The 25,268-nt window shown below is 37.1% G+C and overlaps 3 protein-coding genes and 1 long non-coding RNA gene across 9 annotated transcripts; 2 read left to right on the plus strand and 2 right to left on the minus strand.

The window, feature by feature from the left end:
- Positions 1 to 255: 255 nt before the first annotated feature.
- Positions 256 to 4,403, minus strand: LOC140774378 (ras-related protein RABH1e-like). Its single transcript, XM_073117356.1, has 6 exons — positions 4,229 to 4,403; positions 3,418 to 3,488; positions 3,000 to 3,088; positions 2,015 to 2,126; positions 1,102 to 1,192; positions 256 to 680 (listed from the first exon to the last, which is right to left on the minus strand). Exons 1-6 carry the CDS (start codon positions 4,343 to 4,345, stop codon positions 519 to 521), a joined length of 642 nt encoding a protein of 213 aa, XP_072973457.1. The 5' UTR covers positions 4,346 to 4,403; the 3' UTR covers positions 256 to 518.
- Positions 4,404 to 7,655: 3,252 nt separating this feature from the next.
- On the plus strand, positions 7,656 to 9,506 carry LOC140774391 (uncharacterized). 2 transcript variants are annotated; one of them, XR_012106588.1, is made up of 3 exons: positions 7,656 to 7,984; positions 8,064 to 9,056; positions 9,139 to 9,506. It is a non-coding gene; the product is annotated as an uncharacterized lncRNA (long non-coding RNA). The 2 variants fall into 2 exon arrangements; XR_012106587.1 differs by having other exon boundaries at positions 7,657 to 7,984; positions 8,064 to 9,059.
- A 176-nt stretch (positions 9,507 to 9,682) lies between these two features.
- On the minus strand, positions 9,683 to 13,885 carry LOC140774390 (probable mitochondrial adenine nucleotide transporter BTL3). The gene is made up of 4 exons (XM_073117376.1): positions 13,265 to 13,885; positions 11,042 to 11,345; positions 10,265 to 10,735; positions 9,683 to 10,159 (listed from the first exon to the last, which is right to left on the minus strand). The coding sequence occupies exons 1-4, from the start codon at positions 13,711 to 13,713 to the stop codon at positions 10,091 to 10,093; spliced, it is 1,293 nt and encodes a 430-aa protein (XP_072973477.1). The 5' UTR covers positions 13,714 to 13,885; the 3' UTR covers positions 9,683 to 10,090.
- Positions 13,886 to 15,805: 1,920 nt separating this feature from the next.
- On the plus strand, positions 15,806 to 25,024 carry LOC140774094 (calmodulin-binding transcription activator 3). Of its 5 annotated transcripts, none has more exons than XM_073116945.1 (13): positions 15,806 to 16,146; positions 16,926 to 17,045; positions 17,360 to 17,475; positions 17,704 to 17,792; positions 19,017 to 19,059; positions 19,345 to 19,522; positions 19,638 to 19,763; positions 19,843 to 20,183; positions 21,034 to 21,420; positions 21,582 to 22,267; positions 22,366 to 22,945; positions 23,496 to 23,819; positions 24,647 to 25,024. In XM_073116945.1, the coding sequence occupies exons 1-13, from the start codon at positions 16,107 to 16,109 to the stop codon at positions 24,752 to 24,754; spliced, it is 3,138 nt and encodes a 1,045-aa protein (XP_072973046.1). In that variant the 5' UTR covers positions 15,806 to 16,106; the 3' UTR covers positions 24,755 to 25,024. The 5 variants fall into 5 exon arrangements, with proteins under 5 accessions (XP_072973046.1, XP_072973048.1, XP_072973047.1 ...); XM_073116947.1 differs by having other exon boundaries at positions 19,852 to 20,183; XM_073116946.1 differs by having other exon boundaries at positions 19,641 to 19,763.
- The last annotated feature ends 244 nt before the right edge of the window (positions 25,025 to 25,268 follow it).

A 25,268-nucleotide genomic window follows, 5' to 3' on the forward strand; every position in this document is an offset into this window, starting at 1 on the left:
TCTCATAGCTCTCGTCTTTTTTAGCTTTTTGGGTTGAGGAAATCTCATAGTTCCAGTTGAGCCGTTGTTTTCACGGCTACCGTCCGTATCCTATCATCTATTTATCTTACTTGGAAATTCCGGTATCCAATGTCCTAATTTGTGCACCAAGTGCTTCAAAGGAGATTTGCTTGGACTTTCCCCACAAGTCTGTCGTTGAATAATTGGTACTCTAGCGACTATGCGAGTTTCGTTTACTTTTTCACACTAGTAACATTACTATGCAACTTTCTCAAATAATAATAATAATAATAATAATAATAATAATAATAATAATAATAATAATAAAATAAAAAGAAACATTACTATGCAACAAACATAAGTACTATACACTTCCTCTATACAGTATACCGAAGAAGAAAAATTCACAAAATAAATCCAAATTGAAACTAACGAGGAACCATCAGGGTGCATAGCACGAGTAACGCCATGTATGTGGAATTTCTCCATGTGAATGCGATCTGTTTAGTGAGTTAGGCTTAACAAGAGCAACCCCATGATTGCTGCTCCGTAGTTGTTATTGTTGTTGTTGGTGATGGGTTGACAGTAGGCTTCAAATTTATATCAACCATGTCTTCCTGCTTGGTTGAAGAGAGAGTCTCCATTCCTGGTAAGTTTGATGCAATCTTGCGGAATAGTAGCTGAAATGCTCCATGTTCTTTTTCATTTATTAGCAGCTCAATGAATCTTAATTAAAAGATAAAAGAAAAATAGAACACGCTGGAATAGAACACTAGACATTCCGGTGCACAGGCTCCATTAGTGTACGGTTCGTGGAGTTTCAATGAAAAGTTGTTATACACAGACACACACACACACACACATATATATATATATATATATGCAACGGGCTTAAAATATGCACATAATGTTATAGTAGAAATTTTTTGAATCTGCGACCTAGCCTTATTGGTGCACTAAGAAAAGGTCATGATGAAGAAAGAGCGTTTTCACCTTGATGTTGGATCCCGCTATGGTAGTCTATGAAAAATTATTTTGAATATGTGACCTAGCCTTATTGGTGCACTAAAAAAGGACATGATGAAGAAAGAATGCTTTCACCTTGATGTTGGATCCTGCTTTAGCACTGGTTTCTGAAAACATGATACCATATCTACGGGCCTTGGATTCTCCCTCGTCTAAGGAGACTTGCCTGTCAAAATAAGTGAAGTGAAGACCAGGAGTTTTGGCCTAAGGCTTTCAAAATCATAGCAGTAACAATGAATTCCAATTCCATAAAGAGAATAATAATTACGGAAGATGCATTCAGAAACTTCATCCTAGAAACTATGGCCAGCTAGAACAGCCTTGACAATATGACAGTTTCATTATTTCAAGTAGAAAATCTTATTAGCGAATATTTAAGTGCGTGGAACAATCATTAGTTTAGTGATGTGGATAGAGATTTTTATGCAGGAAAATAAGAATGGCTGTATAACTTCAAAAAGCAACTATTTTTTCCCCTTTTATATGAAAAGTTGATCTGAAGATTCGAAATCTATCGTAATCAGCTGGCCACTCTAGCGCTACATTACATATCTGTTGCCCATCACCCTTCCTGGCAAGCAAACAACGAAGAAAAGAACAACTAAATATAAAGACGGGAATATATTACTATTTACTACAGAAGAATGATACATTTCTAACATGTAGACATGTTTCCCTTCAATCAAATGACTGTAGAATAACAATATAAACCATCAGTTTAGATGTCAACGTGTTCTGCAGTAACAAGGAAAGTTGATAAGAAGTCTCAAACGAGTGTGGGGAAAGATCATAATATTTATATGCTAATCACTGCTACAAGTACAGAGCCTTTTAGGAAATCATCGATCCACAATCCATTTTGCGGAACATAAAAAGCTTGACACACCCTGATATGCATCAAGAAATTTGAAGTTTTACATATTGAGAAACCAATGTAACAATCCGAAATAATAGGAATGACACGAAGTTCTGATTTATAATATGTTACCTTTTATCAATAAGATCAGTTTTGTTTCCAACTAGAACTATGAGAACACTAGAACCTCTTTCTGTTTGTACATCCTCAATCCACTTTGAAGTGCTCAGAAATGATTGTCTATCTGCAGAGAAGGGGATATAAGAGAAGAACTCTGAAAATTTTAAATATTGCAGACAGTAGGATTGATCAAAGTGCCTTTAAACTACAGCTATCCTGTTTGTTTCCTAGTGGGACAACACTCTTAACTCTTCTTCATGTTGATAATTTAAAATGTTTCAAAGTATTCTCCTTTTCTTTTTTTTGGTCAGAAGATGATTTCCTCTGGATTCGTTCTTAGTAAATCTCTCAAAGTTCCCAACTTATTCCAGATTTAAGTTCACTTATAATCAAATCGAACATCCCAGTAACTGCTATTGAGATTACTTAAAGTTTTAATGTTTTTTTTTTACCAGAATTTAAGCTCCTGATGGAGAACTGGATGGATAATCATGCCGAAGGCCTAACTAGCTTCCACCACTCATCCTCTCTTAACATATGTATTGAAAGCTTTGAGGAGCTTCTGTTTGTATAGTGTCCTTAGATGGAAATGCAAGGGCTATAAAATAGACATGTCAATTTATGATAAGCATCATGCCTAAATGTGTGAGCATGAAGAATTATCACACTTGGATGCTATCTGATTCCACGAAATCTGTGGCAACCCAATTCGACATTCATTTGGTAAGGAGAATGTAGATGCTCTTCGCTAAAGAATGGAAAAAATCATCTCGAGGATAGTAATCTAACAGTGCCAACAACCAAGATGACATCATTCTAAATTGTAGTTTGAACTTTTTTTTCCCTTTTCTTGAGAAAAAGGTGAAAACTCAGTAACAGTTCATGTTGCAATACTTGCTCCAAATTTATTTGATCTGATATCCTTGAAATTCAAAGAAATGGAATTATGATATAAGATATTCGAAAGAGCAAAGTAACACAGGAAAGTAACACTTACTAGATATATCATAAACAATTATCGCAATAGAACATTCTCTAATATAGCTTGGAATAAGGCTCCTAAATCTCTCCTGTCCAGCAGTATCCCTGCAGATCATGTTATCTGTTATGCTAATTACAAGGTCTACTCCTCTGTATAATTTCAACAACATTCAGGTGCAAAATTTGAAAAAAAAGAAGAAACAGCTATATGTTGATGTAAATGCACATGGAATGTTTGCAGAGCATGAGGGCTGGACAAAGAATTAAACGATTTTCCTAATTGAGCTACTGTTCATAAGAAAACATGACTTGAATTAACCCATGGAACTCCCAGACTTGTTATCTAGAATACTGATACACTTGGAAAATATGAAACCTAAAGACTTTAGAACTGATTAGTGGCCACTAGAAATATAAGCTTGATGATCACCTACCATAGTTGCAGACGAATTGTACGGTCTTCAAGATACATTGTCTTTGACAAATAATCGAGGCCAATTGTTGGCTGAAAGTTATCAGAAATATTAGTAATTCGACAATAAAATCAGATAAATAGAGAAAGTACGTGAAGCTTTCATAATTGCTTTAAAAGTTATTAGAAATATTAGTAATTCAACAATAAAATCAGATAAATAGAGAAAGTGGGTGAAGCTTTAATAATTGCTTTAAAATATCTCATGTAAGATACTTGCAAATGGGTTTTATATGTCGGCATTTGACTTCATTGACGGCATTAGTAAACAAAGGTAATAACACTGTGATGTTTTACTTGCTGCCACCTTTTGCCATCCTGTGTTACCTGAAAAGCTCCTTCAACGATTGGGTTCGGGGGGTTAGGATTAGTTCATAGGCATAAAAACTAGCCATGGTTCCGTTTGGTTAAAAGTTGCAAGCTCACAATTCCATTATTTCAACTAAAAATTCCGTGTTCCTGTTTGCAATCTAGTTCGCGATTCCATTCTTCTACCCTGCACAGAGATATAAATTATCCTCCAACAAACTAGAAAACAATTTACAAACCGTAATTCAATATTTGACTCAATCGGTACACCCGATTCCCTTCTCCAACTCAATTACCAAACAATACTTCCATGAATCCAAGATGCAGAACTCAAAACCTATTATAAATATAAACAGAGGCGATTCGCAGCATAATAGCTCCGGAACGAACAAGATCGATATCAGAAATCATAAGAATTCGCAAATCAAACCAGAAAACGATCGGAATAAAGCAAGAGCGATCACCTGGTAGATCGGATCGAACTTGTCATACATGTATCTGGTGATGATGCTACTCTTCCCCACCGCCTGGTCCCCCAAGAACACCAGCTTATACTTCGTCGAAGCCGATATCACCGCCATTAGGGTTTCTGCTCCTCTCTCTCTCTCTGTCAAAGACGATTTAGAAGAGAAGAGAGAAAACGGATCGACGACGAGGTCTTGCAAAAGTAGTGGTGCGATTTGGTATTTATATATGGAGTAAAAGGAAGACGGACGAAATGTCCCGCCAAAATATTAAAAAAAGAGAAGGTATCCATTTGCACATAAATCCTTATAAAGTGCTTATTTTTATATGTATACCTCTCAAATATCTCGTTTTTGCAAAATACTCCCTCTCATAAATATTTATTCTGGATAACGTGGCAGTCGTACGTCAAAGAATGGCGTGCCTTGGAAAAAAAAATTCATACACCATTCTCGGACTTGGTCTTTATTATTATTATTATTTTAAAAAAAGTTTGATTCAATTATACCTCAACCCATAAAGGATTAAAACGTGAGACACAAAAAAAGTTATATAGTTCAGGAGGTAAAGAGTTCGTTGGCTCCGGCCACCTTAGACCCGACACCCTATTTCTCGTGCTTGGCCGCTTAGTCGGCTACCCGATCACTCTCTCTCTAAAACATGTATTTAATCGATTGTTTGCAAAAGAGTTGAATAAAGTTTTGTACTCAGCAGCTAACCCTCTAAGACTCCAAGGACAATATAGATAAACTCATGTGAGTCCTTTTTCACCTCAACGTAGCCGTGGCACATGGCAAGCATCAAATCAAGCATGAGGGCTTTCTCCTAGATTACTAGAATTGATTCCTTATTAATCGATTCCCACGCGGTCGCCAGCAAGAAGCCCGTCGTGTCCCAGGGCACAGTCTTGTCTTGCCTTAGGGTTCACTTTGAGTATACACGTTGTCTACATTAACATTCACCATCTTATCATCTGCTGAGCCCACCGAGTCGAATGGCACATACTCGAGCTGCTCCTTGGCTTCCTAGGTCTGATATAGTCCTGCGTTAACTGCACTGTCCCTCAGTCAGTCTGATAACTTGATCGGATTACCCAAATCTAGTTGCTGGAATTTTCTTCAACTATGCTTGTGGGATGTTTCCATTGGTTCAATTTAGTCATAGTTCCATTGTAGGAAATTTTACATTCTAGTTGAAAATGCCCCTAGATTAGAACTTCGAAGGGAAACGTGAAATAATTTATGACGATAAAAGAACAATTATTTAACAACTTAGCCCATGCCAATCAAATTATAGAACAAGTTGAGCATCCACTTATACATTAGATTAGTTACTTTAAAATCTAAAAATAATTTTGGTCAAACTTCTACTAGCTAGGTTGGGAGAAAGAGAAATTCCGGTTGAACTTTGCCTCCTATACCCATTCAAATGCAAATTCTATATTTCCTTTTCTTTTCTTTTTTTCTGTTGGAATAACGGATATTGATCACAAACCTAATTATGCCTGCAATAAGTAATAATTAATTCCCTTATTAAATGCTACAACAAGAATAGCTGAATAGGTCCTCCTAGCTATTGACATCCAACTCCCAGTATTTATTTCTAAAGTACACTTTTTTTGCAAATATGTTGGTAAATTTATAGGGCTCCATTTCTCACCACATTTATTCCTAATGTTAATCTTTGCACAAACCTATATCATTTAACTAGAAATGGAGATTAACAAGAGATTAGTGAGCTTCAAACTTAAGGACTCCTAAAAATCTGCCTAACAACATGTTTTGTAGTTTAAAAAGATTTAAACTATCATTCTCTATCAGCAATCAAAAATTTCAGGAAAGATGGTGAGTTGAGGTGCTGTAGGTGGAGGACAATTGAGTGTTATTAATTATACCACTGTGTATGGATGGTCATATTACACCAACAATTAATATGCCACCAATAAGTGCAATCGTAATTTTTGGTAAATTAAAGAAATAATTTTACTTAATTTTTTTTTAACTATTAGCTGGTTTCGCAAATATTATCGAAACTTTTTCTTTTATATACGGCATGGATGAAAAGAATAACATAAAGCTAATAAAAGAGGTATTTATAAGGTTTTTAATAATATAAATAGTCTTTGTGTATCAAAAATTATCTCAAATGATAAAATTATTATGCATGGTATAGAATTAATTACATTTGGATATAAGATGGGCTATTTGGGAATTTGACCTTTGGAAGATGAGGGGGGTTGTTAAGGGGACAGGAGGAGGGTGCCAGTTTATTTCAAGATGCTATGCTTGCTTTAAATTATTGTTTCATTAGGATGTTGAGGGGTGCTTTAAATTGGACTCACCTTTGGGTGACCTAAATGTTGATGTTGGGAGTTAATGGAGTATAGCCTATTGCATTCAATCCCTCTAAATGCATGTCCTTATGATTCATATTTCATGTCACCTTTTTATCCGTACCATCTAGTCTTTGGATTCTTAAAAAATAAAATAATAATAATAATAATAATAATAATAATAATAATAATAATAATAATAATAATAATAATAATAATAATAATAATAATAATAATAATAATCATGTACCTCATCCCACCCTCTACTCAATCTGACACCATCAATAGTTTCCATTTTGTGATTGAACTAAAATTCGATCATGAAACTAAATGCCATGCAATTGGAAACTTGTAAGAGAGAGATGGACATGCAAGAAGTTCGATAGATAGCTACATTCATAATTATTAGTATTTTTTATAAATCATATTTTATATTTATATTTCGTCATTAGTTTTTTTTAAAACTCGAGTCCTAATTTTTATTTATAATTCTCATTTAATATTATAATATTATTTTAATTAATTGACGTAAACTAAGTTATTAGGAACCTCCATAGTTTCCTCTCATTTGTTATATAACTCTATCATCTTTTTCACTTACTTCTTCACCTACTTCCTCTAATGTCGTTGTCACCACGTTTCCTCGTCTTTCGCTCTCTTATTCCTCTCCTTTCTTCTCTTTTTTGAAAAGAGAAAAAAAAGATAGAGAATGCATGAGCAATTTATGTATTTATAAATTATTTTTATATTATAATAAAATATTTATTTTTTAGTGCCGTCTAAATTAATTCAGAGTGTTAAATGAGAATTATAGAAAAAAAAGAAGAAGGTTAGATTATAAAATTTTGAAAGACAAGTGTGAATTATAAAATATAAAAGATATAAAATGTAGGGTATGATTTTAAAAAAAATTCCTAATAATTAAGATAGCAAATAAGTTGGCAGCCGTTCAAAGTCTGCTTAAATGGGTGACTGCATGAAATTCCTAAATCCGGTTTGTAAAGAATCTGCTCTCACTCTCTCTCATACCATGAAGTGATCCATGGTTGCATCCTGTGCTCTTAAATGCTCTCTCCAATCTAGCCTATAAAAGAACGCAAAATCCACTGCCAGTTGCACAAGGAGGTAGAAAAAAAGGTTCATTTTATTTTTTTTCCTTCTAATTTTATATTTAGCAAAAAGAGAAGAATAGAGATAGGAGGAAGTATCACAACACATGGTATCCTTGCAATCACCTCTCTCCTCCAAGGAGGAGAAGCCATGCCTCAATCTCAGTAACCTCCTTTGTAAGAAAAGGAGATGGGAAGACGTGGAAGAGAGCAACCGCAAAAATTTATCAAAAGATGAGGAGCCAAATGCCGACATCGAGATCCATCTCGACAATCCCTTGCCATCCGAGTGGCAACGGTGTCTCGATCTCCAGGTAGGTTCTTATAATTTAGCGTGCTTAGACGAAAGTAGTTTTACGATATATAATAATAGCATCAGCTTGATAAACGCAGTCAGGAAGAATACACTACTACAATACGAGAACCAACAAGACAACCTGCAAGGAACCAATGAAGAGCTCAGAGGCACCGATTTGTTACCCAGGGTTAGATCTAGATCTTAACCTCGCATGTCAACCGCAGAGAGGCGGCGTTGGCGGAGCCGGAGGGCCACCGCCGCCGCCGCCGCCGCCGCCGCCGCCGAGGAAGTCCATCATGAAGAATTATTTGTATACCTCAACTGATCTGGAGATGGTAGTCACTGTGTGTATGCGCTGTCATATGTTGGTGATCATGAGCAAGGCAACACTCTCATGCCCGAATTGTAAATTTGTGCACCCCCCTAGCCCTTGTAAGCTGGGAGTTAAGCTTCTATATAGAGAGGACTGAGGCTTTATTGTATTCCATTTGTCTGCCATATTGCCATGGCCTTATGTAACCCATTAGACTGGAGTTTAATGAGCACGTACTCTATCTTATGGTGAAGTATGCATACACGTGAGTGAGATTTGAGATATTAATATTGAAGACTCGGTGTTGTAAACAATGCTAACTGTGGGTTTCCTATATTTTTAATGTTGACATTTCTACTCTATGTTGTGGATTTGTTCTTAGAATATCTAGATCGCATAGGGTGTTTATTTGAGGGAAAAAAGTCCACGGCAAAGGACTCGAAAATCGAAATATAAACAGCAGATTTAAAAGTAGAGGATGTGAAGTGTAATTTTCCCAAATAACTGAAACTTATAGTGATGTTATAAAAGAGAGGAGAGGAGGCTTCCACGATATTTTGGCGTATACCCACAATTTTCGAAATTTGAAACGGGAAAGAGCCCCGCCACACGAGGAGAGCTCGAGATGGAGAAGAAGAGCTGCGAACCCGGCTCCTCCCTCAAGCCCCAGGTCGCGATCCGATGCGCGAGAGCTGCCTTCGTCCTCTCCTCCCTCCGATCGCTGCCACTTCGCCGGAGGAGAACCGGCATATCCGAGGTGGACGAGGCATCTCGCGTGGTGATCCCTTATCTTCTTCTCTTTTTGTTTGGTATCGGAGCTGGAAGAAAACCCTAACTGTGGCAGAGGTTTGGATCAGGAGAGGGAGAGATTGCGGAACTCGGTGGCCGATCTGAGAATGGAGCTGGCACTGGAGCGATCGGAGAGAAGGGGATTGGTGCGATTCGGAGGCGTCGAGGTGGCCCTCCTCGCTCTTCTCCTGCTGTTGCTGTTGGTCTCCATCGCGTTGGAATTGTGGGCCAAGATGACATAACGTAGAAAGCTCGATAAGCGGTTTAATCTCGTCCGGCATCGTTCAAATGGAGGACAATTGTGGATTTCCGTTTTATATATTCGAGTTGATATGAGGTACTTCTTTTATGACTCTTGAGTGACTCGATGTTCTCTAGTCTTCCTGAGCAACTGGTGGAATATATTTTCTTTTTCAATAAAAAAAGATATATTTGCATTTATATTGTGATGGCTAAGTGTTATTCCTGGTACTGATACATTGATTAACATTTATGTGCTATTGTAGTAGCTCTTTCATTCTCTCTCTAATTTCTTTATACTCTTTTAACTCATATACATTCATTTAGTATAGATAGAAAGTGCCATTTGCTGCAACTGAAATAGAGAAAGCGAAAGGAAAAATAGGGTCTTCAATTAATGTGAAGTGCCAATAATTGTCAGATTAAGAGTTAAGATTGATAGTTCAAGCTAGTTTGCAGGAACTTTTACAAATATCCTGAGGATACATCATCCGGTCCACCGATGTCTGGCTTCAGCAGAGCTGCCCTCAAGCTGAATGAAGCAAATATATACTTAGGATAAACTTGAGTAGCTCAATTTTGTACACTTAAAACCCCATGGCTCAAACCAGTGTTGTCGCTTGCACCTTTTGATGTTCTGATCCCACAATCTTGTTTGATGTTTATTTGAAGTAGCTCAAGAGGAAAAAAGAAAAAAGTGTAGAGGAACAGAGAGTTAGCTGCTTAGGTTAAGCAGCTGAAGCCCTTCCAAAATGCAGAGGGCAATAAATGAGTTTGTTGTCATTCTACTTTCAGGACTATCTTCATTAACTCATAAACTAAGTAGCTAATGGAGGCGGAGGGCAGAACCTGGAGATTTAAAAGAGAGATTTGGTATAAAAAACTGAGCAAATAACAGCACGTGTTTACTGAAATTATGATAAAAAGTTTGCAAGATGAGTAATGTATGAGTACCTGCAACAAGCTGGGAATTAGGCCAGCATACAGTGCGGGAACTCCACCTTGCTCCACAATTTTGAGGAATGTTGCTAATGCGTTCATCCTTGTTGCTTTGACTTGCATTTGTAGCTGTCTCCTGACAATCTCGAAAGGGTAGGTTGCAGCCTCGGCACAACAACCAGCGATGGCCCCATAGAGTAAGGTCCTCATGGGCCCAAGTTCTAGCTGATCAAAGGCACTAACATCTTCATCTTGCTGTTTGTCCATCAGAGACATCCTATTCCTTCCTTCAGGTGAATGCAGATAAGCCGTCTTTAATATATCATAGACACCATAAAAAACAGCACCAGAAGGAGCCATGCTAATAAGAGAAGGCACTAATCCCTTGTAAAGAGAAAAGAACCCTTCAGTTTGGATCATGTGACGGAAAACACCAATGATGCCACCTAAAGCCTCCCCACCAGGAGCTACCATCTTTGTTCGAATCTGAAAATTATCAGATCAAATGTGGAACATAGATGTCACAGTAAAAAAAATAACATGAAAAATAATGACAGTGACACCCTACTGTTAGTATCATTCTCATGAACAATAATTTCTTCCTACTTTTGGATTTTGCTTGTGATGAGTAATGACAGTATCCACGAAATTGTTTAGCAATTATTTTCTCACGGTTAACCCAGGAAACTGTAACCTTATACACAGAAATCCATAATATAAATTATTCTCTACCAATAGGTCATGAAGTACTAGATTAGTAAACAACTTTAAATGACATGTAAGATGACATACCGTGTCCATGGGTATGCATAATATAGTAGCAGTAATGCCAGCTGCAGCACCTGCCAAAAACCTTTCGAAATTCGTTGTTTCTTCATTTCCAGATATTCTAAGCAGCTGTTTTCGATAGGTATCATATGCATAGAAGTTTACTGCCTTGAATGGAGCAGTTCGGAGAATGTTGACAAAGTTTCCCTTCCAAAAACCTTTCAAACCCTGAGTTGTTGCAATTTTCTGGACAAGTGTAAACAGATTGCTCTGTTCACCACGAACTATATATTCCAACTTTAGCCTCTCAAGAGGGGCAACAAATGTCCTGATAGACCAAAGAAGTCGATTTAAGGAAGCTGGCTTGAAGAGACAGACAAAAGCCAACAATTCATTCTTAATAATGTGGCAGAAATGATGCCAGGAAAACAGAAGCAAGAAATGATTCAGTTACAGCTGCAACATTAGAATGAATGGTTAGCCACTCATGCAACATAAGTAATTACAGAGTCAACCAGCTCCATATAAATATTGACGCTAATCTCTTTATATTTTGTCAGAAGATAAATCATATTCGTTACAGAATTCGATTAATGAACACCTAAATGCACAACCAGTAGCATTTGTAGCAAGTTAGCAGCTTCTTGAACAAAAGGAATTTTGTACTAACTCAACCAACATAGATGTCCCCTTAAAGTTCTGTCTTGTAATAGTTTGCTAAAATGCACAACTCTGGAATGAGAGAGCTGGCATGAAATCATGGTAACAAAGTTACCATTGTAACTTAATTTGCTAACTTGAAGCACATGTGCGTATTCACCTGTTTCTTCCATGCAACCAGAAAGCCAAGAGCATCTCAGCCCATGTTGTACAAACGTAAACATAATTCATAATCTAAAGACGAACCTAGAAATATGTACCATAAAATCAAATCTTCGGGAGGTAGGGCAAAACTAAGTAGTGTAATCATCAAGGTTTTAAACTTACGATTGGTACCGGAATTCGCTCGAAAAATGATACCTAAATTAGGTGTATTGGTCGCTTGTATTGGATCATACTATTTTTTACTCATACAATTTTTTTAATATTATTTAAAAATGCAAGAAATTTTCTAAAACTTCAAAAAAGTGACTGTAAAATAAGAAAATAAAAATTTCTCCTATAAGAAGCCCCCACAAAAAAAATACTCACTTAAAACCATGATGTATTTCAAGTTGGATCTGATAAATTTTTACGCTAGTAAATTATTGCTGCAGAAGTGAGTGAAGAGATCTCTCTTCACTGTTGTTTTGCAGCAAAAAAGAAAAAGAGAGAGTTAAAAAGTGGGAGAGAAAAGGAGAGAAAAAACAAAAAGAAAAAAGAAAAAAGAAAAAACACTTATTCTAGTTCACCAAAATGTGAAGTAGCTTGAGAAGCTCAGCGGATCAGTCGCCTGAACTCACTAAAATGTGAGGGATGGAAGGAGAATGTATATGAGAGATACAAAAGAAGATAGCTAGGGGCATTAATTATTAATACCCCCTATGTCGGATTCAGTTAGATCCAACCTAAGTATTTAGAAAAACCAATTTCAGCCCATATGATCGAAACTGACCAATACCAAACTGGTTTGGGTCAAGATCGGGATAAGCTATGGTATTTATCTTCGAGACACCTCTTCTTATTTCTGTCCAAAGTTCCATACAAAAGTCATAACCAAGCTCTGACTTTAACAGGAAGATAGGAGAAGTCATACCAATCATCTTTGGGGCACCTCTTCTACTATCTCTAACATTTCTATATGCAAAACATCTAGAGAACAACCATACTCAAGATCATATTTACAGGTAGACTAAATGAAAGGATTTACTGGAAGATTCTTTCCTCCTTAACAATGAAAATAATTCTTCAGTTGTTAATTATCCATATGCTTCCAATGCTCCAGTTGGAACCCCAGAAGAAAATTGAAATCTAGAAAGTAAAATTTAACCTGCATCATGAAAACAATAGGAATTCCCATAAACTCAACATTCAAGCTACAATTTCTACAAATGACCTAACATAGGATTAATCAGTGTGATAGGATATTGGCTGGTCTTACTAGCATTGTACTGCATAAACTCACAAACAATAGTTGATAACCATATGAAAATAAAAGAGACCTCTTTTCATGTTACCGACGAAGCACATTATATAGAAACTATTACAATGTAGAAAGCAATGAAGAAAAATGAGCAATGCAAATCCAAAACACATGCAGCCCGTTACCTTGAAACCATCGCAGCCACAGCCCCAGACCAAAGATGCTTGGTGGTGTTCATTGCGCCGGCTCCGGTCCCCTGAGCCCCGACCTTCTTCTTCTTCTTGCTCTTCACCTCATGCTGTTCCTCCACAACCACTACCTCCCCAACCTCCCTCTCCTCCTTCTCCTTCTCCTCCAATACCTTCTCTCCACTCTGCCCCAAGAACCCCACTGACCCCTGCACGAATCCCTGCCCTTCCTTCACTGACAAGCTCACCGACATAAATCCAACCCCACCCTTCCATCTCCGCCGACGAGAACAAGAAGGAGAGCTCAATCTAACTATAGGAGCAGAGGAATTCGCAGCGGGGATCGAGGAAAGGAGTGATCTTGACACGAATGGATCGAGGAAGAGCCCTCCGGCTGAGAAGGTACCAGACTCTTCGACAGGGAACAAGAGCTCCAACCAGGGCATGGCGAAGGAGATCGAGAGGAGAGAAGATTTGCGGGAAGTAGCTAAGGAAGATCTCCAAGATTAGGGTTCGGAAGGAGGAGGAGGAGGAGGTAGAAGAGGGGAGGCATGGGAGGAGGAATAAGGAGGAGAATAAGGAGAAGCGAATAGGAATAAGGTGCGGGAATAAATGCGGATAGGGATTGGGCATCGGTTCGATCGTTCAGAGGGGCAAACGGTTGGGATTCTTGTTCCTGGGATTTGTCGCCACTTGAGTGATCTGCCGGCACAGGTTAACGTTATTATTAATAAGAATTTTTATTTCACACCTTACATTATTAACTTTATCTCATCTATCTATTTATTAAAAATGCCCCAAAGTTTGACAAGAAAATAACACATAATTCTTTCATACAAATTCTACGGTGGCAAAAATTATATGCAAATCTATCTACGAAATTTATATGCCACAATTAATTAACTCAAGTCCCATCTTATTATATCCATACATTTTGGCATTTATATGCACCTCCAAATCCAAAGGCCACTAAGGGTCAGGTCAGTCAAGAAGGGGCCAGCCTTTATTTATTAAGCCAGACCAAAGCTCTTTTGTCTCCAAGATCTCCCATTCCGGCCCAATTCAATATTTAAAACCCAAGATCCAACCCAATTATACAACCAAGTCGGTAATAGATTGCTTACTCTGACCTCTGCGTTACCCCCAAACGAAAAGTCTTTTACCAAACTAGTCGTCTTCTAAGACTTTTTTCTCAGTGAAATGTTGATCGCTTTATATTAGTTAAGTGTTTTATGAGAAGAAACTGAGATAAAAGCTCTTTTGTATCTTCACAATAATATATTTTTATAATTAAAATAAATAACCAAGCATAAAATTATAATATTACAAATATTTTTTTTTCATTTGATGTTTATTATATATTTAATTTTCAGTATTTTTAAATGTATTATTTTTTTTAATAAAATATTGAATTGTTCAGCATTAAAGGAAAACTCTTAATAATTTAATGTTTTACTTAGGATTATAGTAGAACAGTCTCATATTGATAAGGGTCTAAACGAGCCAAGCTTGATCGAGCTTGGCTCTAATCAAGGTTGGATTAAAATTAATTTGAAGCCTGTCTTTGTGATCAAGCTTGAATTGAAATAATTTTAATGCGAGCAAATTTTGAGCTTAAACGAGCTGCTCAATTAATAATTTCAAGCCTTATCAATTTCAATTCATTTTTGAGTCTGAACAAGCTTTAATTAATTTAGACTTGAATCAAACTTGAAATAAAACCTAATTCAACTATAAAGATATAAATATTATCAAAATATAAATTACAAGCAATAAAAATAAATAGGTTAGAAAACAACAAACAACCAAAATATAAATTAAAAGTAACAAAGATAATTGTGTCAAAAAACTACAAACAACCAAAATATAAATTACAAATAATAAAGATAATTGTGTCAGAAAATAATGGCTGAAATTTTGAATGGGTAAAAGGGTTTTGATCTGATGATTCATATTAGTTTGATATTACTCATATTATATATATATATATATATATATTTTTTTTTTTTTTGAGCCTTATCGAGCCAGCTCGGGATCAAGCTCGGCTCAATCTATTTTCGAGTCGAGCTTGATCGAGCATTATGGAGCCGAACTCGAGCCGGCTCTATTATCTTGACAGCCCTACATATTGATTGATATTAAATTTGGAATGTAAGCTACTTCGGTACTATTTCAGTAAATAAAACTGAAAAATTATCTAGTTTGGTCCAAAACCCTCAAACAATCTAAAGTCAGCAAGGTGCCACTACTCCTTTTGGAGTCGCATTGATTGACTCCGATGACGACAACCTCATGAGCCAGGCACCACTCAGCTAAAGACCTCTATATGCGATCTCCCGCGTACAACATTATATAAGATCCGATATTTGCCATTGGATTTCCCTTGCATGCACCCATAGTTCTATCGAACGGCTGAGATTGTTCTAGTGCGGTGAGCATAACAGCAATAAATGAAGGCAATGAAGGGCAGAACCGTCATTTGGCATGGGGGAATGCGCATTTATTGCGTCGTTAGCGTTCGTCGCTTTTCTCTCTCCTCACCCAAATTCCAATTCGGCGGCTCCTCTAAAATCCTTCCTTCTTCGAAGGTTCTCTCTTTTTGGGAAAGCTCTCTCCCACCTCTCGATCCCCTCGAAACCCTAATTTCGAGATCCGCTTTCGAGGAAGATTCGTTGATTGGAAATCATTACGTTATTTATTAGCTCGTGATTACGGAGATCGTGCTGTTTTTTCTTTGTCGCAGTGGTTCGCTCGAGCTCCCCGAATTCTGATGCTAGGGAGGCTCGATCCTTGATCGAGATCGTTTGCTTGCTTCTCCGAGTGTTTTCGGGGTGGATCGATGGCGGAAGGAAGGCGGTATGCATTGACCCCCCAGTTAGGTGAGGATTTGCGTAGCTGGTTCTTTCGATCTGTGCTGATTTCGTGGTATCTGTCTAGGTTTTGTTCTATTTGGTGGTCTTTTGGGGGATTATCTCTTGAAGTGACCCCTCGATCTAATCTTTATTTGTTCTTTTCACATAGCTGAGACTGATCTGATGTTCCTGATTAGTTTCAATCTTGTTTATTTGGAGTACTGTATGTTCTCTCTGTTTTCCTTTTCCTTTTTTTTGTATAAGGATAGCGATATTAGCTGGCTTACTACGTAATCTAACTTGAATGATTCAAATTGATGGATTATAGTTGGTAAATGTTGACGGTAAGTGAGAAGCGACTTAACTGATGCTGTATTTTAGTGAGCTGGGATTGCTCGTTAGTGCCCCAATTAGTTGCTCTTCGACACTTGTTTTGTTTTGCTAAGTCACGGGAATTGGGAAATTCTATAACTTTTCTTTCTTTTTAATAGATTTAATTTTTATTTCTGAATTATATGATGGGGGCAAATGGTGCCTGATTGGATTGTCAGGTTCGGTATCTTATGGAGTGATATGAAATCCTCTTCTGGCTTCCTCTTGACATAGTGGTTGTGATTAAGCCCTAGTTATCTGTTTTTCTCCTTAAGTCTTATCTCAAAGATGGAGGAGCTGTTTGTTCCATAGGCAGACAAATGTTATTGAATTTTCTTTTCAACAGGACTGTATTTGTGATTGCAGGGTGTACTTGTGTAATTAAGTAAATATGTTTCTGTTGCTAACTCCTTGATCTCATTGTTGATCTACAGATATTGCACAGATACTGCAGGAGGCTCAGAATCGTTGGTTGCGTCCTGCTGAAATTTGTGAAATACTTCGAAACTATAAGAATTTCCGAATTTCCCCTGAGCCGCCAAATAGACCTTCCAGTATGACTTCTGTTTTTTTGCTCTTCATCTTAAACTATTTCCATTGTTTTGGAACTCTTTGCCAAAAGAAAATCTGTATGTTTAATTGATCTAATCAAATTTATACTTATTCTGCCATCTTCATGTTTGGCTTTGAGAACCTAGTTATAAATTCACTGGAGCTGCCCTCTAATTGTTCCAGAGGATCTCGTCATGAGACCTATAGTTTAGCTGTAATATAGGAAAATATAGACAATATGATAAACAAAAACAGTTCATGAACAAACAATTTTGGGTTTTGCTCGTCTTACTTTCTTGTCATGCATGTGGTATAGGTGGTTCCCTTTTCCTCTTTGATCGGAAAGTATTAAGATACTTTCGGAAGGATGGACACAATTGGAGAAAGAAAAAAGATGGGAAGACCGTTAAAGAAGCTCATGAGAGGCTAAAAGTAAGTGAAATTGAATGTTGTTACCAAGAATATAGATTTGTTATCTAAGTATATAACTACAGCAAAGGAGTTGTCCCACTCATATACTTGGCTTTTTTATCTCACCATTGAATCAATTTGGTGGTACATAGTCACCATGTCTGGAAGAAACCTGCATTATCAGTAAAGAGCCTATAGTTTTTTGAACATGAGTAATCTAATATGGCTGCTACTTATCTGCAAATTCAGGCAGGAAGTGTTGATGTGCTGCATTGCTACTATGCTCATGGAGAGGAGAATGAGAACTTCCAAAGACGGAGTTATTGGATGTTAGAAGAGTGAGTTTGGAAGAAAAAAAAATTATTTCATGTCCTCATATGTCATACTATGAAGTTCTTGTTTCATAATTTATCTCTTTTTCTTCTTCAACTACTGCATATTTTTTCGGACTCAACAATGTTGATTGCCTAAGGAACTGTCATTTTGCTGTTCCCTCTTCTAATTCATGTTCAGAATCTCAGACCTTTAATATCATTGTTTGATCACAGTATGTATTCTATTATCTGTGAGATGATTATAAAGCTTCTTTATTTTGTTGAAATATGAAGCATTTTCTTTACATTTTAATGAGTGAACGATGAAGTGTTTCTCGCTTCTACAATTAGTTTTAATTAGAGACTATCTATTTGAAATTTTAGTCATAATTAAAATTTTAATTTAATTTTGATCCGACTGCTGAACCTCTTGAGATAGTTTGTTTCCTTTGTCTCATTTAGGCATTTGCCACATTACATAGGGATTGTATATCAACTCATTAGGTATAATGTCAATAACTAACTGTGTGATACTCAGTCCCCTATTGGGAGATCCGGAGTTCCATCCCCTTTTGCTATAGCACAATTTTAAATATTCTTTCTGAAGATTTGAACAGATTTCTATGATTAACTGAGAGCTTCTTGCCAAGCCTCCTATGAAACATGTCTTGCAATGATCTTTATTAAACCGCTAACTAGTCTAAAAACTTAAGTTGTTGAAGAATAATAGTTTGTATATTTATATTTTAACACTCTTTCTCATTTCTTCGGTCGAGGTATTTTGATAGATCTAAGAAGTGAACTTGAATTAAATAGGTGAAGATTTTATATTTTTATAGAAAGATGCGCTTACAATGATTTGAACTCACAATTTCTTGCTCTAATATTATGTTAACTTACCAAGTATTTTAAAAATTTAAGCTATTAGAGAATGAAAGTTTTTATATTTATATTCTAACAATCTTGATCTTCATACTTGGGCATAGTAAATCAATAGAAGAATATTTTAGTTTGTAAATCTCATTGTGCAAAGAAAAAAGAACGAAGAAATTCTCATGATTGTTTTCAAATTCTTTTGTTGCATTTCTCTGTGTGTTCTTTGCAGCCAAACTTGCGTGTTATATACTCGATGCGATGTTTTATTATACTGTGGCACATTTTGGACCCAAAGAGTAAGGATAAGCATAGTACATGTAATAAGGACATTTAACATCATATTAAGACTTAATTACTGATTTTTTTTTGCAGGGATTACATGCATATTGTTCTTGTGCACTATCGTGAAGTCAAGGTATGTTCAGCTTATGCATATTGTTCTTGAACACTATTTGACTCTGGTACTTTTATATTAGATTACTTGTTTTTGTACCCCCAAGTAGATTCCTGCTTTCTATTTCTTGACATAGTGAAAACTATGATTCAATGATCAAAGAGGTCTGAGGAAACTATATTTTAGGATTTTTATTTTTTAAAAAAATTTTAAGATACCTGCCTTCTAGATTTTTCATATGGTGAAAATGGGATCCAATTCTTTTGGAAACTTCATCTTTCTTACTGCTTAAGTTATGATTTTTAGGGTGGCAAAACAAGTTCTAGTCGTACTAGAGAAGTTGAAGAAAATGCACAAGTATCTCACATTGATAGTCCAGCTTGTTCTAACTCTTTCACTAGTCAGAGCCAGCTGCTTTCACAAAATACTGATGCTGAAAGTCCAAACAGTGGACAAACATCAGAGTACGAAGATGCTGAATCAGGTAGAGCTGTCACTCCATCTTAATATGTTGTGCATCACTTACAGTATAGATTCACTGATGCATATTTCAATAATGCATCCTTCTTTCAGTGTATCTAAAGAGAAATTCGGTGCAGCAGATAATTATCCAACAAGTTCCAGATACTACTCTTTCCCTGAGATGCAGCAGTATGATGATGGACTTGTGATGGATGCTTCACTGTTGAACACCAATGTTCCAATTCCTTCCGTGAATAACCAATGTGAGAATGTCCTCTCTTCTTCTATTTATTTGCAAAATAAAACATTGATTGCTCATTAACCTGTATATCTGTTGAAAAGCTCTTCCAGGCTATTATCAGGGAATACCACCTACAACACCTAACACTGATTATTATTCAGTTGCTCAAGAGGATATAACTAAAGTTTTTGACGAGACGGGTCTTGGATTAGCATTTAGTGGATCCAAAACACAAGTTGATTTGACATCATGGAATGAGGTCCTTGAACATTTCACGACTGGGTTCCAGACGCCATCATTCCACCCTTCTGTTGCCTCACAGGCGACCATTCTGGAGGATAATTCTAGGCTTGAAACTTTTACATTTGGAGAAACATACGACAACAACCTCAGTCTCAATGAGGTGGGTGTCATTGGTGCTGAAGGCCAGTCACTATCACAGGTAGCACGTTTCATTCTGTTGACACCAATATAAAGATGAAACTAATGGCTAAACATTTTATCTATTATCTATATTTAAACCCTTAAAAATTGAGACTACTGATCCAATGTGCAAAATTCTAGAAAGTAATGCAGATTTTTTGAAGCTAATATAATGGAAAGAAGTGATTTGCAAATGTATGAAAACAAATAAAACTGCTAGATGATTATTTCTGCTATAGAAATGCATGTGGGGCTGTTCCAACCTGAATTTGTTGGCCAATATTGCACTGCAGAGAAGGATTTCTAGGTGATGTTGATCTGACTAGTACTTCAGCATTAACTATGAATGAATTGTTAGGGTGTCAATAACGAAGGCTGAAAATGTGTGCAATATGGTGCAGTATCATCCTATGCAGCATTGCAGTTAAGAAATATTTTTACACTCTGATGTCAATTGCACTTGGTAGTTTGCCTAGTTGTATGTAATATAGGTTCACATACATACATATTGAGAGATAATTTAGGCATATTTTTAGGAAAACTTAATTCTTCTTTCTCTGTAATCATCAAAACTCTTGAGCAAGATTTGCTGAGTTATCCTTGCACTAATTGGTAGACTTGTGCTCAAGGATAATCATGCCGATACCCTATCGGCACGGTTCGACACACCCTGGCATTGGCTGTGCCACTGGCACAATCCTTGCTGAGTGCCAATACTCTATTGGCACAAGTGCCGGTCAGCATCCTCGTGTCGACTGGCTCAACTATCCTGTCTATTGTCTCCTCCGCGAGATGTAAGTGGATGTAAACGTATTTATATGTAGGCTTCCATATGGGAAGGTTTCTGACAGAATGTTTTCCTGTTGCAGCTTTCTAATTCCTTTGATGATTCACTTGTTCCACCAAGTAACAATATTGAAAATGACAGACCCATAGAAGAGAACATCAGTTATCCATCCATCATAAAACAGTCATCATTAGATTTCTCTAACCTGGAAGTAGATGGCTTGAAGAAATATGATAGTTTTTCGAGATGGATGAGCAAAGAACTTGGCGAAGTAGATGATGCACAGATGAAACCCAGTTCTGGGGTAGGCTGGAGTACTGCAGAAACTGAAAGTGTTGTTGAAGATGCTAGCATTTCCAATCGTGAGCACCTCGATGCATACACCGTGAGCCCCTCGCTTTCTCAAGACCAGCTTTTCAGTATAATTGATTTCTCTCCTAGCTGGGCATATGTGGACTTGGAGACCAAGGTATGCTACTTGAAATTTACCTTCTATTTCAGAAATCTGAATAGTTCCCAAGTATCAGAGGATCCATGCTATCCATGCTGAGTATATTGTGGTTAATTTTACAATGAAACTAGTCTTCTTCTATTTCTTCCTTCCAACCATGATACCCTCTTAACATTCAGGTTTTAGTTACGGGTACATTCTTGAAGAACAAGGAGGAAATTGAAAATTATAAATGGTCATGTATGTTTGGAGAAGTCGAAGTTCCAGCAGAAGTTCTAGCAGATGGAACTCTTCGTTGCTATGCTCCAGCACATAAAGCTGGAGGAGTTCCTTTTTATGTCACCTGCTCCAACAGATTGGCTTGTAGTGAAGTGCGAGAATTTGAATACCGTGCAACTGATGCTCAATATATGGAAGATTCAGATTCAGTTAGTGGTATAAATGAAATGCATCTCAGCATTCGTCTTGAAAATTTACTGGCTTTGGGTCCACAAAAAGAAGCATTTAGCATTACGAAGGAGAAATCTGATTTAAGTAGTAAGATTAGTTCCCTGATGATGGTACATGATGAATGGTCAAATCTGCTAAAGCTAACTGAGGAGAAAAAGCTTTCCACTGAAAATGCGACAGATAAGTTAGTTGAAAATTTAATGAAAGATAAGTTGCACTCATGGCTTCTTCAGAAAGTAAATGAAGATGGCAAAGGCCCTAACGTCTTAGGCAAGGAAGGACAGGGTGTAATTCATTTAGCAGCTGCGCTTGGTTATGACTGGGCTATAAGGCCAACAATTACTGCTGGTGTCAATGTAAATTTCAGAGATGTCCATGGGTGGACTGCACTTCACTGGGCAGCATCTTGTGGCAGGTAAAACTTGGAGAAATGTCAATTTATTGTTCCTATGAGTTGCATCTTTGTTGATAATGAACTTTCCTAGACTTCCATCTGACCTCCTGTATTTTCAGAGAGCGGACAGTTGTCGCCCTTATAGCGATGGGAGCAGCTCCTGGAGCATTGACAGACCCAACTCCTGAATTTCATTCTGGAAGAACACCTGCTGATTTAGCATCTGCAAATGGGCATAAAGGAATTGCTGGTTTTCTTGCAGAGTATTCATTGACAAGTCATCTTTCAGCCCTCACTTTAAGGGATTCAAAAGGTGGTGATATAGCAGAAATTTCTGGTCTTCCCAGTGTTGAAGATTTTGCAGAAACAAATGCTATTCAACTTGCTGGCGTAGATTCTCAGTCTGGATCAATGAAGGACTCACTAACTGCTGTTAGAAATGCTGCTCAAGCTGCGGCGCGGATATATCAAGTTTTTAGGGTGCAGTCTTTCCACAGAAAGAAGTTAGTTGAGTATGGAGATGACAAGTGTGGAATGTCTGACGAGAGAGCCCTTTCACTCATTTCTGTTAAGACTGCCAAACCAGGACAGCATGATATGCCTCTACATTCTGCTGCAATACGTATACAAAACAAGTTTCGAGGATGGAAAGGGAGAAAGGAGTTTCTGATCATTCGTCAGCGAATTGTCAAGATCCAGGTATAATTTATTGGCCATCTGTGCAGTTTGTCTAAGTTAAGAATGCCATTTAACGGGGGTAGTTGTGTTGGTGGTAAAACCTGTGCCCACAGTAAGCAAGCAAGTCTGTGTCAACAGCATGGTGGCAAGACATGCATACATACACATATCTAATAAATATTTCTATACATGCATACATATATATGTAAGATCTAGTGTGCTGCTTCAATCTTGCAAAGTAGTAACGTCATAATAATCAAGGTAGTTATGCTATTCTAGGAAGATGGCTACATAATAATCAAGGTAGTTATGCTATTCTAGTGTGCTGCTTCAATCTTGCAAAGTAGTAACGTCATAAAGTAGTGATCCTTCTGAAGTTCATTTTTTAGCCTGCCAATTTTGGTACCTAATTACATTTTTTGGGTATCTGTTATTTGATTTCTCATTTGGAATATCAGCTTTGTATTAGCTTTATTTTATTTGTTAGCACTTAACATATGCACAGCATCTTTAACATCTATCAGCACTTTTGAAATCGTATTCCTGATTCTTGTCTCTTTTTGCTGATTAGGCCCATGTACGAGGTCATCAAGTGAGGAAACAGTTTCGAAAAATTGTCTGGTCAGTAGGAATTGTGGAAAAAGCTATACTTCGCTGGAGGCGGAAAGGAAGTGGATTACGTGGGTTTCGATCTGAAGGCCTACTTGAAAGCCCTGCTGTGCAAAACCAACCTGCTAAAGATGATGATTATGATTTCTTGCAAGAAGGCAGAAAACAGACTGAAGCCAGGCTACAGAAAGCACTTGCCAGGGTTAAGTCCATGGTCCAATATCCAGAAGCAAGAGATCAGTACCAAAGGCTCTTAACTGTTGTTACGGAACTCCAAGAGTCCAAGGTAATGTTCTGTTTTGTACTTCCTACAATATGGAATTTCTGGATAGTTTCCATTATGGAGCAGAACCATAGTGGAATGGATCCGGCATTCGTATCCCTTTGGGTTCTTTTACTCTTTCCCATCTCTTATTCTTGTTATTTAAACAAGGTGGAGACGTAGTTAATTGAAAGCCACAGATATTGATGTTTGTAAGGATCTGTTTGTCATATTCATGCATGCAGCTTAACGTAATTTGTTTTGTGTAGGACCAGAGTAAATGCTTGAACTGTTGTAGCCAACATAAAGGTCTTGGTTCAAGTCAAAACTAATACTAAGGATGGTTTAAGTCTTTTCTTCTTTGTATGTTCAAGGTCATCTGACTTGAACTAATTCTTTACTCGATTTGAACAAGCATAGACTTTGATTACTGTTTGATTTAATAGTTTTTACTTGTTAATCTCATGAGGGAGGCAATCAGATGCCGAGTGTGTCAGGTGTTAAAGAGGTTTGAGATATATATGTCTTTGTGGAAGACAGACAGGGGCCATTAGGTATGGACTTGGTAATCTCATGTGACAGACAGGGGCCATTAGGTATGGACTTGGTAATCTCATGTGAAGATTGGGAAGACTTTGAATTGTGATTAGGTGTTTAGTGAGTGACATGCTGCTCTTGGATTCCAAATTTCCATCTGACTCTGTAGGGTAACTATTTTGATGTAACAGCTCCTTGAATTCGTCATAATTAATCTACCAACCATTTGTATCATATGTTGGATACCTCGAACTATGTGACCGCCCTGTACTTTAATCTTCTTAATCTTCCCTAATGTTTTGTCATTCGTCCAGAGCATGCAGGACAAAATACTGAACGAGTTAGAGGGGGCTGACGCCAGTGATCTCATGGTTGAACTAGAAGAGCTCTGGGGAAATGACACTCCCATGCCCAGTTCCTGATGAGTTTTGATCCTTGTAGAAGATCATATGCTCAGGAGATCTGTGACTGCGTGTAGAGTCCAAATTGTTGTAAATTCTGTGCTATGTTTGTCTGCTGATGGACGGTTTTAAGTTTAACTTGTATTCTGTTCATACTCCATGCTAATACTATGGATGACATAAAACACTAAATTATAGGTCTAAACTGTGGATTTGGTTGAATAATTTCCCTATTTATCTTTGTACATCATCTTTGTTGGGTATATTAATATATAGCCAGATTTTGCTTTATTGAGTACCGAGGCTGCAAAATTCATGCGGTGCATGGGAAAAGAACTCCAGGTATTATCGTATTCCTGGACATCTGTGAATGTCTATACACTCCTATATTTCCCATTACAGTATAAGATGTGATTGTGTTCGTTCGCAATGAAGTGCTTCAGGAGTTTCATCACGATGGTAAACTAGTTTGAATGATGTGCATCTCGCAATCAACTACAAGTACTAAACATAATGCAACGCTTCAGGTCGAATT

The sequence above is a fragment of the Typha angustifolia genome, chromosome 13 (assembly GCF_048772165.1).
Source record: "Typha angustifolia cultivar Huaian chromosome 13, ASM4877216v1, whole genome shotgun sequence".
Taxonomy (NCBI): Eukaryota; Viridiplantae; Streptophyta; class Magnoliopsida; order Poales; family Typhaceae; genus Typha; species Typha angustifolia.

Excerpts from the sequence above, each read along its gene's own strand:
- LOC140774378 (XM_073117356.1), bottom strand. The coding sequence starts at position 4,345 with ATGGCGGTGATATCGGCTTCGACGAAGTATAAGCTGGTGTTCTTGGGG. Across the intron at positions 3,489-4,228 it reads AGTTCGATCCGATCTACCAG|CCAACAATTGGCCTCGATTA; the intron begins GTGATCGCTCTT and ends GATAACTTTCAG. Across the intron at positions 3,089-3,417 it reads ACAATTCGTCTGCAACTATG|GGATACTGCTGGACAGGAGA; the intron begins GTAGGTGATCAT and ends CATGATCTGCAG.
- LOC140774390 (XM_073117376.1), bottom strand. The coding sequence starts at position 13,713 with ATGCCCTGGTTGGAGCTCTTGTTCCCTGTCGAAGAGTCTGGTACCTTC. Across the intron at positions 11,346-13,264 it reads GTGGCTGCGATGGTTTCAAG|GACATTTGTTGCCCCTCTTG; the intron begins GTAACGGGCTGC and ends TTGGTCTATCAG. Across the intron at positions 10,160-10,264 it reads TAATTCCCAGCTTGTTGCAG|GTTCTGCCCTCCGCCTCCAT; the intron begins GTACTCATACAT and ends TTAAATCTCCAG.
- LOC140774094 (XM_073116945.1), top strand. The coding sequence starts at position 16,107 with ATGGCGGAAGGAAGGCGGTATGCATTGACCCCCCAGTTAG. Across the intron at positions 17,793-19,016 it reads AGTTATTGGATGTTAGAAGA|GGATTACATGCATATTGTTC; the intron begins GTGAGTTTGGAA and ends TTTTTTTTGCAG. Across the intron at positions 19,523-19,637 it reads GTACGAAGATGCTGAATCAG|CAGATAATTATCCAACAAGT; the intron begins GTAGAGCTGTCA and ends AATTCGGTGCAG.